The sequence below is a fragment of the Prionailurus viverrinus genome, chromosome C1 (assembly GCF_022837055.1).
Source record: "Prionailurus viverrinus isolate Anna chromosome C1, UM_Priviv_1.0, whole genome shotgun sequence".
Lineage (NCBI taxonomy): Eukaryota > Metazoa > Chordata > Mammalia > Carnivora > Felidae > Prionailurus > Prionailurus viverrinus.
Window position 1 is genome coordinate 99,844,788 of NC_062568.1, and position 12,494 is coordinate 99,857,281.

Below are 12,494 nucleotides of genomic sequence, written 5' to 3' on the forward strand. Positions count from 1 at the left end.
GTAGAGATTCCTTAAAACTAAAATCTTTAGGGGCGCCTGGGTGGCTCAGTGGGTTAAGCATCCCTTGACTTCGGCTCCGATCATGATCTCATGGTTTGTGGGATTGAGCCCTGAGTCAGGCTCTGCATAGTGCAGCGGCCTGCTTGGGATTCTTTCTCCTTCTCTCTCTGCCCCGCCCCCTGCTTGCACGCACGCGCTAAATAAACAAACAAAGCAACAAACTTTTGAAAAAAAAATATATTTAAAAACAAAAAGGGAATGAGCTCTTTGCATCTTGCCCCTGGTGTTAGAGTTCTCATGTTCTGTTTTTCATTCATATAGAACGCATGCATCCAGTCATTTAATAAAGAGTTGTGTTATTTCTGTTTGTCCAGCTTTGAGCAGGTACTGGGGAAGCAGTGGGACAGTGTGGCCCATTGAGCCTGTGGTCCCGCAAATCCAAATGTGTGTATGACGAATTTCATCGCCAACACCAGATCGGCCGGTGGGCAGCCGCACCAGCACACAGGAGTTTTCAACCCGCATGTGCCAGCCAATGTGTGCGACTTCAGACTACTACGAGGACCGAGCCCGTGTCTCAGCCGGGTCCCCCACACGTCCTTCCACGACTGGCCATGCCTTCTTACACTGCTCCTTTGTCTTTGCAGGCCTCCTGCCCTGAGTGGCAGCCCCATTATCTCCGACATCTCGTTGATCCGGCTTTCCCCACACCCCGCCGGCCCCGGGGAGTCCCCCTTCAACGCCCCCCACCCCTACGTGAGCCCCCACATGGAGCATTACCTCCGTGCCATGCACAGCAGCCCCACACTCCCCACGATCTCTGCGGCCCGGGGCCTTAGCCCCGCTGACGGTGAGTAAGGCCTGGGGGACTGGGGGACAGGGCCACTAACCCTAACAGTGTTGATTCCCCAGCCCCAGTCCTCTGGGACAACAGTGAGCAGGCTGACATTCCTCCCCACCACCCTGAACAACCGGTGTTCAGTAAGTGGCGAGAGCCAACACGGTCTGGGGACCATTGTTCTTGAGAGCTGTTCCGTAAACACCTTTTTGCATGCAAATTATGTACAATAATGGCCGGGTGTGTTTGTTCTTGTAGATCTTATGAGAGGTGAGAACTGTTTGGTTGCAATAAACCAAACTCTGCTTCTGGTTAAGTAGAGGGGGCGTTGGATCCCGTCTCATGGGCCCCCAGAGCAGAAGGAGGACAGCGCGGGGCTGGCTTCTGCCCCTTGCAGGTCAACACGTGGCCTCCAAATGACACCCCAAGCCTCCACATGTGAGCACTGATGGCCTGGTGTGTCTCAGGTCAGATGCTTGAGAGAGAATTGCCTGGTCCAGCTGGGAGATCAGATGCCCCTCCCCCCCCCCCCAATCCAGTTAATTTGAGACACGTCACGGGACGCCAATATGGTTTTCAGATCTAAAATGTAGTCCTTCCAAAAACAATGTGCTACTTCCAGCCCCATCGCCACCTCGCCGATGCACCCGTACAAACACACACACGCACACGCATGCACCTACACACGCTGGATGCTAGTAAGCACATTTGGGAGCTGGCCCCGCCCATCCTGTCATCCCGGAAGTGCTCCCACCCCACCCCTAGCTTGGAACGCTGTCCCCATGGTACCCGGTGGCCACTTATTGCTGCTGTTTTTGTCAAAAAACAACCGGGTTGCATCTTCTCAGAATCTGCCCACTGAAACTATTGGACAGAGGGACGTTCCAGAGGACAGACATTTCTAAGGACTTTGCATTCAGGAGCCCGTGGGCAGAGGCTCCGGGAAACACGATCCCAGTGGGTCCCTCCTAACCACATCCCGTCCTCACCAGGGGCGATGTGCCCTCTCCCACTTTGTGGATATGACTGGAAGCTGGAGCTGAGTCCCGGACCGAGAGGCTCAGGTTGGAGATTCACAAGGAAAAGGACTCCAGCCTCCAAATACACAGAAAGGACTATCTGACTCGTCACTCTAGCCATGTGTTTTGCACTTCGCCTCGTCTTTACCACCAAGAAACCAGACGAGGCAACTGCCAGCAACTACAGGACGTGAAAGTGGCTGGCCGCAGTGTGGCCGTTCTGAAGTGACTCCCAAGGGGTCGGACCCCAGCCCTGAAATCTCCACGGCGAAGCGTTTCGCTGCCTCCACATTGAGCCGCCGACTCCGGAACGTGGGCCTGTGCTTCTCCACGCCTCTGCTGATGACCCAGCCAGCGATGCGCTGGCACGGAGCGTGAGGATGCTGCCCTGGCCTTGAACCTCGCACGTGGTGCAGTGCGCTGAACCGTGCCTGCCCCCGGGAAGATGCGTCCACACCCCACTCCCCGAACCTGAGAGTGTTGCCTCATTTGGAAAAAAGGCCTTTGCAGATGTGATTTAGTTGGGGATTTTGAATGAGGAGATCATCCTGGAATGTCCGCGTGGGCCTTAAATACAATGATAAGTGTCCTCACAAGAGACATATGAGAGAACAACGCATAGATGGGAGAGATGTGGCCACCGGCCAAGGAAACTGGGAACCCCCAGAAGCTGGAGGAAGAAGCACAGAACAGATTATCCCCTCGAGCCTCTGGAGGGAGTGTGACCCTGCTGACACCTTCACGTCGGACTTCTGGCCTCCAGGACTGTGTTGTTCGAACAGCAGTCAGCGCTGAGTTTGTACTTATGAACCTGTTACGGCAGCTGTAGGAGATTAAGACACATGGCTCGTGGGTCAGAGGCCCTGAGAGATGTCTCTAGAAGAGACAAGGACACAGTAGTTTCAGTGGATAACGGTGTAGCCCATCCCTTGAAGGAGGGACTTAGAGTTGCGGAGCACTGATTCGATGCCTGATTTCCATATAAACGTCGCCGTGGCTCCTGTCACGCCCACTTATCCTCCGCCCCAGTCCCTTGAGAAAGCAGGCATGGGGCCAGCTCCAGAGGGCACTTGGCTAATTTGCAGACTGAAACCCTGAGACCTCGCTGGCCCTGAACCAAGCTCCCAAGTGAGTAGAGACAGCACGACAGGCTCACACCGCTGGTGTGTCAGCCCCAGCACTTGCCCACACGAGGCCCGGAAAGTTCATCAGCTATGAGACGCAGCGTCTGCCAGACCACGTGTGCTCTGAGGACAAACAGGCCCTCCAGGGAAGGCTTCAGGGAGGAGGTGGACATCCAGAAGGAAGAGGGACAGGAGGGTGTTTCAGGCATGGACAGGGTAGGCAGAGGCCGTGGGGCATCATCCCGGCTGCAGGCCAGGGCTCTCTCTCTAGTGGATACGGCAGAAGTTGAGGAAGAGGAAGAGGGTGACTGTTTCCATTGACTGGCTTCTCTCTGCCCAGGGCATACGGATGAGATCTTTGCTTTTTGCCAAGACAAAGAGCAGAGACTGCCAGAGTCCCCATCTGCCAGTGGGGGGTGGTGGTAATGGTGGCCCTGAGGTCATAGCACATGGGGATGCTGACACTGAGAATGAACGTGAGTCCCTCAGCACTGCCCGCACAGGCCCAGCAAGCACGCAGCACGATGCCGGCCATCACTGACATTTTGAATAGTAACTTGAGTCGTGAGTATTAGTGCCTCCGTGTTACGGATGGAAAACTGAGGCAGCTGAGAAAGGAGGCCTCTTCCCAGTTTTGCACACCTGGTGAAAGGCAGGACTCTCAATGGGTATGTGTGGCTCCAAGCTCCGCACCGGAGTGCCAGGCCCCCTCGAAGATGCTCTGAAGTTCATCCTCCCTGCCTCTTGGCTGAGCCTCCGGAGGGGCTGAGTGCAGGGCTGGAGGCAGACAGCTCGGGTCCCGCGGTCGCAGGCCAGGCCGGGAGCTTGATCTGGCTGGGTCCAGGTGATCTCGCCGTGACTGTTCAGGCCAGGCCGACCCCCACAGCGTCTTCGTTTCCGTCTTCGTTTCCTGGGGCGCCTGGGTGGCTCAGTCGGTCAAGCGTCCGACTTTGGCTCGGGTCATGATCTCACAGCTCGTGAGTTCGAGCCCCGCGTCGGGCTCTGTGCTGACAGCTCTGTCTCCCTCTCTCTCTGCCCCTCCCCCACACGCGCTCTGTCTCTCCCTGCCTCTCAAAAATAAAGAAAACTAATAAAAAAAGTTTACATCTTCGTTTCCTTTTGAAGGCTCTGCTGGACGGTGGGCAGGGGATGCTGTCAGCCTGGGGCTCTTGTCTCCTGTGGGGCCTGCACGGGAAGGAAGGGGTGGTTGTTTAAGGCTCTGCGGACACGGAGGCGTGCGGGATCTGGGTCCCCATCGGCAGGAACACGCCCCACCCCACCTCGTCTGCTCAGTTGGGGGAGGGGACCCAGGGGCAGGGGAAGGACCGGCGGGCACTAGGGGGAGCTCGCCAAGCCGTATGTGTGTTTCTCTATTTGGTGCCATGTCCTGATGGCTTCTTTCTCTCTCCCTCCCTCCTGCCCACAGTGGCCCACGAGCACCTCAAGGAGAGGGGACTGTTTGGCCTCCCCCCTCCGGGCACCAACCCCTCAGACTATTACCACCAGATGACTCTCATGGCGGGCCACCCTGCACCATACGGGGACCTGCTGGTGCAGAGTGGGGGTGCCGCCAGTGCACCCCACCTCCACGACTACCTCAATCCGGTGGATGGTGAGTGCTGGGCGGGGGCGGGGAGCGGGAGAGGGGACGCCGCTCCTTCTGTGGGTGAGGAGCCCTAAGGAGTGGTCTGGGATCCTTGCCATGACTGCTGTCCGCACGGGACCGAGTCTGAGCAACTCCCACAAACACTTAGTGAGTCGCCGCAAGCCAGGACATGTTTTAGCAGTTGCAGACTGGGGAACAAAACACACTCGTTTCTGCTTTCATGGAACTTACAACGTGATAGGGAGAGACAAAGCCAAGAATGGAGTAGGAAGCACTGGGGTGAAGTGGGGGGTGGGGGGTGGGTATAGTCTTGAATGAGGAAATTGAGAAATCCTCCCTGGGAAAATGATATTCAAGCAAGAATTAAAGGAGGTGAGCAGTACAGAAATATGTGGAAAGAATGATCTAGGCAGGGAAACAGCAAGTGCAAAGGGCCTGAGGCAGCAGCATGCCCTCTGAGTTCAAGAAAAAGCCAGGAGGCCAGCATGCGTGGCACCCAGTGAGTGGGCAGGGCAGGAGTAGGGTGAGGCCAGATTTCTGGGGCTGGTTGTGCAGGCTGGTCAGGGCTTGGTAAGACTTTGTCTGGCTTAAGCATCATAGAACCCTTGGAGGGGGATTGGACAGAGGAGTAATGAGACCTGACTTTGTTTTTTTTAACATTTTATTTATTTTTGAGAGAGAGAGAGAGAGCACGACCAGGGGAGGGGCAGAGAGAGAGGGAGACACAGAATCCGAAGCAGGCTCCAGGCTCTGAGCCGTCAGCACAGAGCCCAACACGGGGCTTGAACTCAAGAACCACAAGATCATGACCTGAGCCAAAGTCGCACTCAACTGACTGAGCCAGCCAGGTGCCCTGAGATCAGACTTATTCTTAAAAGGAGTTCCATTGCGGCTGCTGATCTGAGAAGGCTTAAGGGCAAGGTGGAAGCAGAAGGTCCAGGTAGTGGAGGTGTGGAGAAGCGATCACATTTTAGATAGAGCCACAAGATTTGTCCCCAGACCAGATGAGGAGTTAGGAAGAAAGAAGGGCATCAAGGAAAACAGCAGGGTCTTGGGCCTGAGCAATTGGACAGTTAGTGACTGAGCTGGAGGCTGCAGGCAGGGCACGTCTGGCAGGCAGGATATCCAGTGTTCTGGGTAGGTAATGCTCTGGGTGTCCCTAAAATACCAAGTCTGTCCTTCCCACCAAATACTATGCTGATTTCACAGAGGAGCCTGTGGCCTGGCCCCCTGACCACGAGTCCCTGGGATCAGCATGGAGCCCCCGCCTCTCGGAGGAGAGAGGAAGGGGGAAAGGCTAAGTGCCTGCCTCCCCCAGTTAATGCCACTCTACCTGCTGCTCTTGGAGCCTAGCCCAGAGATACCCAGGGATCCAGGCCAGGCAGTGGAGCTAGAAACCACAGCGGCAGGGGGCAGGGGGGGCAGGCGGCTTCTGCAGATTTATCCTCCTCCAGCTCTGCCTGGGACGGCTTTTGCAGTCCCCGATGGCAGGGAGCACGCAGGCCCACGGGGAGACCTGCCAGAGAGGGATGGCCTGGTACCTACCAGGCCACGTGACTCAGGGTGGTCCCTGCACCCCTCAGCCCCCTCCCGTCCCCCAGTACTTCCTGTCCACACCAGCCACTGCAGCTCCCCCTTATTGCCTGGGGCAAAGCTGAGCCCCTCACTTCCTAAGACCTGGCTGAGCTCTTGCCTCCTCCAGGACACACGCCTTCTCCCTCCTCTCCCCTCTTCTGGATCCTTCTTGTCTCTCTGCCCTTCTCGCCTCACACTTACAAGAGCGACCTCGTGTGGTTCCTGAACCCCCCTGGGCACTACCTGTTTCCCCACAAGAGTGTTGCTGGGGAAGGGCCCTGGAGCCTCTCCCAACACTGGCTCTCACGGCCCCATCACCCTTGACATGGCCTGAGGGATGCCATCAGAATGTGATCCCTGGGTCTGTCCCGCCTCTGTGCCTCTCCATAGCCCTCTGGTGCTCCCCGCAGGGAGGCAGGCGGCGTGTCAGCAGGTGGCAAGGGTGGGGCTCAAGTAAAGCTGTGTGTACAGGCCACTTGTCAAAATTAGAAACCAGACAACGGGTACAATGCAACTAGTCCTCAAATAGCCACGTCCGAACGTCACATCCCCCCACGCAGGGCCTCCCAAGGCCTCAGGGTGGCCGGCACCAGGCCAGCTGGACAGCGGGCAGACACAGACAAACCACGGCAGAGGGTCTGGTCAGGCAGGTGTCCCCAGAGGGCAGGAGAGGCCGAGTCAGCCAACATGAGCACATGCCCTGTGCCTGTGTGACAGCCACCTCCATCCTGTGCCTTTCCATACACTCTCCCCTGTGACTGCCCTCAGCCGTCTTCTGAGGCTGGAATTGTCATCTCTACTTTAAGATGAGCACACTGGGGTCGTGTGACTTGCCTAGGCTGTGAGTTGGGGTTTCAAGCCCCGCTCTTTATCACCAACACATTGGCTCTTCCCTTGGGCACGCTGCCTCCAGGCAGCACCACACATCTGTCACCCCAAGAGCCATGGCCTCAGGGAGGGCCTGCTGGGCCAGACGTGTTCCAGCTCGGCCTAGAGCAGCCGGGCCAGAGTGGGTGCTCCCCTTTGGGGTGGCCTTGGGAGGGGAGTTGGGGCAGTGAGCTGCAGACACATCTAAGCCAGCACTGCCTGTGCGCGTCCCCACCGTGGGAGATGACCCAAGGGAGCCGGGGGCACCGGATGGGGTCCAGACAGTGATTCCTAGCCCCACATGCCAGTTGGACTACACACACTACTGAGTAAGGTCGTGCATGTGAACTTGGCCAGTGCCTGGCGTGCAGGAGCGACTCCATCAACACTACTTCCTGTGTCTTTCTAGCCTTTTCCCTCGTTCACATCTTCCCCTCCTGTGGGAGTTTTGTCTGTCGATTGCCTGTGTCGCTGTCCACCGCGTGCTTAGCCTAGTGCCACAACTCCTCGTGGCCACCGCCCCATGCCTCCCATCCGTCCCAGCCCCAGGCCTGCCACATCTGAGTCGTCAACCCCCCGCAGCTGTCCTGTTATTCGCCACCTTCCCAGCACTGCCGTTCAGCTTGGGCTCCTCACGGCTGCCTCGCGGTAATTTCTCATCCCCTCCGTCATCCTGCATCCCTGTGGCTTTCGTCACCCTCAGGGCAAGATTCAGGCTTTATAACCCGGCTTGAGTGGCCTTCCCCTGCAGCCTAGTCTTCCCCGCCCCTCCCCCGCCTTGCACACTGCCTCCCACCGCCCGGCTCCAAATGAAGCCTCCCAGACAATTGCTCTGCACCTTCTGCCTGCAATGCCCTTCCCTGCGGGCTTGCCCAGCTCGCTTCTGCTCCGTGTGTTCGGACCCCAGTCAGCCGCCACTTCTGAGACACCACCCGGATCCAGCCCCAGCTCAACCGTGTCAGCTCTGCTCGCGCTCCCTCCCTCCCACCTACGGGGCTGTAACTGGCTGCTGCTTCTCCGTTGACAAACTGAGGGGTTCCCCAGGTCCGGGAGCATGGCGGCCAAGGAGCAGGCCTCTGTGTTTGCAGAGTGACTGAGTGAGTGAGTGGTGGTCACCAAAAAACCTAGGATAGAAAGATGCAAACTAATTGGGGAACTACCCGGGGTCAAGCAGCTGCCGGCTCTTTGCAGGGAGCTGGGGAGGTGGCTGGTGTGTTCCGTGGCCGGGAACACGGCAGCTTTGTTCTCAGGGGCACTCAGCATTTGGCAGCATCTGGGGCTGAGCAGGAGCAAGGGAGGTGAGCTCATCAGTGGGCGTGAGAGCGCTGCGCTCACGTTGGACTCATCACACCCACCCACCATCCTTTCTCCACCTCTCCTCTCGGGAACGTGATTGTCTTCAGGGTATAGAGGGAAGTTTCCATCCCGGACCTGGGCAGGCATATCAGTTTCTCACCCCAGATCTGCTGAGGCTGGGGGTGAGGCTTGGCAGGGGGTGGGGGGGGTGCGGTTCTGAACCCTAAAGGACTTCAGGAACAGATGACTCTTTTCCTTTGGTCCCAATCCCTGATGATCCAAGGAAATTAAGAGTAGGCCGACACAATATCCTGTATCTGTCATTACTTAATACGGTTCTTTTTTTTTTTTTTTCAAGCCAGTTTGAACTACAACCAGAACATTTGCTTCTGCTTCTAAAAATGTTTTAGGCATTTCTGGGGCGCCTGGGTGGCTCAGTCGGTTAAGCATCCGACTTCGGCTCAGGTCATGATCTCACGGCCTGTGAGTTCGAGCCTGCTTCAGATTCTGTGTCTCCCGCTCTCTGACCTTCCCTCGCTCACGCTCTGTCTCTCTTTCTCAAAAACAAATAAACATCAAAAAATTTTTTTAATGTTTTAGCCATTTCTGTTCAGCTCTGATGCCTAAGTGGATGTGTTGTTCACATGCATCTATTAGACCCCAGTGCGCACAGCTCAGGTCAGCCTCTGGAGTATCCCCAGCCTCTCCCTTCCTATAAACTGGGGAGCAGGGAAAACCCACCAGCTCCTGCTGGTCCCAGCTGCATGGGTGTGGGGAGAGACCCTCCCAGGAAGCTTTAGTCCACCCAGTGAAGTGTAGACCTTCTTTTTGCTCAGACTGTCACAGAATTGTGCAGGCTCAGCACCCACCTGTGGAAGGGTCCTGAGACTCTCCGAGAATACATGTGTTCATGTTAGAAAGTCTCCTATAACCATGACCATGGCAGGTAAGCTCTGTGCAGGTGCAGGGGGCCTCATGACTTTGTGGAAGTTCAGGAAACTGAGCCTTCTCTCTCTCTCTCTCTCTCTCTCTCTCTCTCTCTCTCTCTCATTCATTCTGGGGGTGTTTCTTAAGCACCTCCTATGTGCCAGGAATACACAATGGTGCATAGCATGCCAAGTCGTGCCCTCGTGGTGCTCGATAAGTTCCACGGGTGGCTCTGTGTAATAATCCTTGCATTTTTCATACATTCACCTTTTGGGGTTAAATAAATAGACCTTAAAATAGAACCTTGTATTTTTTCTCATATGGGAAACCAGATATGCTCTGAGGAAGACGTCCGTGTCCTTGCCTCCGTCAAGCCCAAAATAACCTCATCTGGGTTGAGCGTGCGTCGAGGAGATCCCCACGGTGGTGTGGGGCAGGCAGGAAGGTAGAGGGGGCCTCTGCCGGGGCTCTCGCTGCAGCGAAAATCCAAGCCCTGCCCTGGTCCCGGGTCCCAGGACCAGGCTGCAGGCTGGACAAAGGGCATCTCCCGCGTCCCTCCCTGGCCAGGGGCCTCTCAGCCTCCTGGTGGTCGATGGAGGCCCGTTGCCTCTTGTTCTTAAAGGAGGCTGATTTATAGCAGGAAGAGTGGAAAGTGATACTGCGCTGGGAGGTAATAGATCAGCGGTCAGGGAGTCCAAGGCTATCGCTCTGCCTACTGGTTCTCCGGAGGGCGGGGAATTCACCGGTTGTCACCGGGGCCTTAAAATGGAATGTTCTTGTTTTATGCTGTTGAATATTGGTGATTGCACGGCAGTGTGGGAGCCGCCACAACCCACCCCCTCCTCCCACCACACTGAGAAGATTGAAATGTTTCCGATTGAAATGTTGTCTGTTTAGAGCCCATATTTCCTCCGAGCTGTATATTTTATTGTCATATTGACACTAATTTGACTTGGATGTCACCTCCGTTCTGACGCCCGTTCTTTATGCTGCCTGCGGGTCCAAGGGGGTTTTCAGAGACCAATTACATTGATCACACCACAGAGAGGCAGGAGGAGCCGCTGGAGGGACTGCCGGAGGCCCCAGTCGGGCCGGGAGTCCGTGCCCAGCCTGCAGACGGGAGGGAGACTGAGGCAGAGGAGAGCAGGCCACAGGTTCCCTGAGGGGCAGGACTGCTGTGTGCAGACCCGGGCTAGGTGGTGTATGTGGGTCACCCGGTGAACTGGCACAGACACGAAGTCACTTTGCAGGCAAGGAAGCCAAGGCCCTGAGCCTGAGCCCTAAATTTGTCTACATCACAGAACTAGGAAATGGTCCCGGCCAGTCTCAACCCCAAGCCTCTGGGCTCCAAAGCCCAGGTGTTTTCAATCCCCCCATAAGAGGGGGTGAGGGGGCTGCGGACGGCTAAGTGTGGGGCAGGTTGAGGTCCTCCAGTTGGGTTTCCTTAGAGCATTTCCTCAGTGAGTCCAGAAGGTATGTGGGCGGGGCTGGGCTGTGCAGGGATGCTCCCTAACCGGTGAGGACCCAGGGGCCACGAGCCAGGCCACGAGGCTGTGTCCTGCCACCGCCAGGGGAGGCGTGTCCCAGTCCCACGCTCAGGACAGCATCTGGCACAGAAAGGCCTCCTGGGAGGTGGTGCTGGGACACAGCTCTCTCCACTGCTGGTGCCCTGCCTGCCCCGCCCACGTCCTGGGGAGCCAGCCCCTGCTTCCTCCTGCCGCCCTCATTCCAGGTTCCTGGGTCCTTGGGACACCCCCCCCCCCCCCCCCCCAGAGCTCGGGTGACATGCTGGTCACAGGCCCATAGCAAACCAGAGGTGGATACTGTTGGCCCATCTTCCAGGTGAGGAAGCAGCTCAGGGAGGTTCAGAGCCTCACCCAAAGTCGCCCAGATCAGAGCAGTCAAGCAGGGTCAGAACATGGTCTGCCTGCACCGGGGGCCCGTTCTCAAACCTCCTGCCCTTCCCGGCTGCCCCCAGGGAAAGCAGCGATGTCCCCAAACACTCTGGAGTTACCTAGTAATCCCAGGAGCCCTGCCCAGTGCTCTGGGCACCATTTTCTTCTCTCACCTGGACAGTGAGCTTCACAGGAGGGCAGGGCCGAGGGATTCCCCCCCCCCCACCTTGCTTGCAATCCCCGAAAGCGTCCAGCCCGATGCCTGCCATACCGTCACCACGACAAGGCTCTGATGGGTGAATGAACTAACACATGAATGAGCAAAAGAAAGACGTAGTGGCTGAAACAGGATCCAGATGCAAGCGGCAGCAGGAGTGGGTAGCATGGGGCGTCTGCCGGGGTGAGGGCAGGCTGGTGTCCGGTCCCCCCCGGCGGCTGACAGAAATCGGCGCAGGCTCATCCACAGATGAATGGACGCAACAGCTCTGCCAGTCCCTGGTCATAAATCACAGGAGAAGCCACAGGAAATGAGTGCCAGGATTTTCTTTCTATTTAGTAATTTATCAAGGGAAGAGGCACATTAATAAACATATTTCCCTCGAGGGGTGGGAATAACAGAGATGAATATCACTGTCAGATTTGCCCTGTTTCCTCTTGTTAGGGGCACGTGAGAGGGTGGGAATCCAAATATTAGCAGCAAAGTCTTTTTTTAGAACATGCATTAGAAGGATGAGTGTATTTCTTAGTCTACAGGATGTTGGATTGTCCCTCCCACCTCGTGTCTCTCCATTTGCCACTCGGTTCGTAAGTGACAGGACTCTTTGGGAGGATTCACGTTTGCATCTTTGATTTTCCTTGGAAGTGAGGACCGACGGGGAGTGAACTCAGTAAATAAGAACAAAGAAGCCTAGAGGAGCCCGGATGAATGGACAGATGAGTGAATGCTGTAGTGACAGACGTACTGCTGTGTGGCCCAACTGTGTTTTCTAGACTTGCTGTCCCTCGCTCCAGTATTAGCTTTACGCTCATCCTGCCCATCAAAGCCGTCCTCCTCGCCCCTGAAGAAGTGACGTTAATTCTCAGTTTCGTTTTAGAAGGTCTGCTGGGCTTTCAGCACTCCGGTGGTTTGCTGGTGTCCTCGAGATTACTCTGCAAGCCAAGCTGTACCGCCCCCATTGTACAGATGGGCAAAGAGAGGCTCAGGAGGCTGAGTGATGTGCTCCAAGCACTAAGTGTTGGGTTTGGTGTGGCCCAGCTGTGTGTTCCCACGTGGTGTGTATGTGCGTCTGACCGCCCCAGCCCCCACCTCCAAGCACATCCTTCCCCGCAAGGTGCGTCTTCTCTCTA

The 12,494-nt window shown here is 56.5% G+C and overlaps 1 protein-coding gene across 3 annotated transcripts in view; it reads left to right on the forward strand.

The window, feature by feature from the left end:
- GLI2 (GLI family zinc finger 2) overlaps window positions 1-12,494 on the forward strand; it is a 259,960-nt gene that overhangs the window by 218,818 nt on the left and 28,648 nt on the right. For all 3 annotated transcript variants that reach the window (XM_047873107.1, XM_047873108.1, XM_047873109.1), the window contains 2 exons: window positions 648-850; window positions 4,408-4,593. In XM_047873107.1, coding sequence (XP_047729063.1) covers window positions 648-850; window positions 4,408-4,593 — 389 coding nt within the window. The remainder of the gene's footprint in view (window positions 1-647; window positions 851-4,407; window positions 4,594-12,494) is intronic.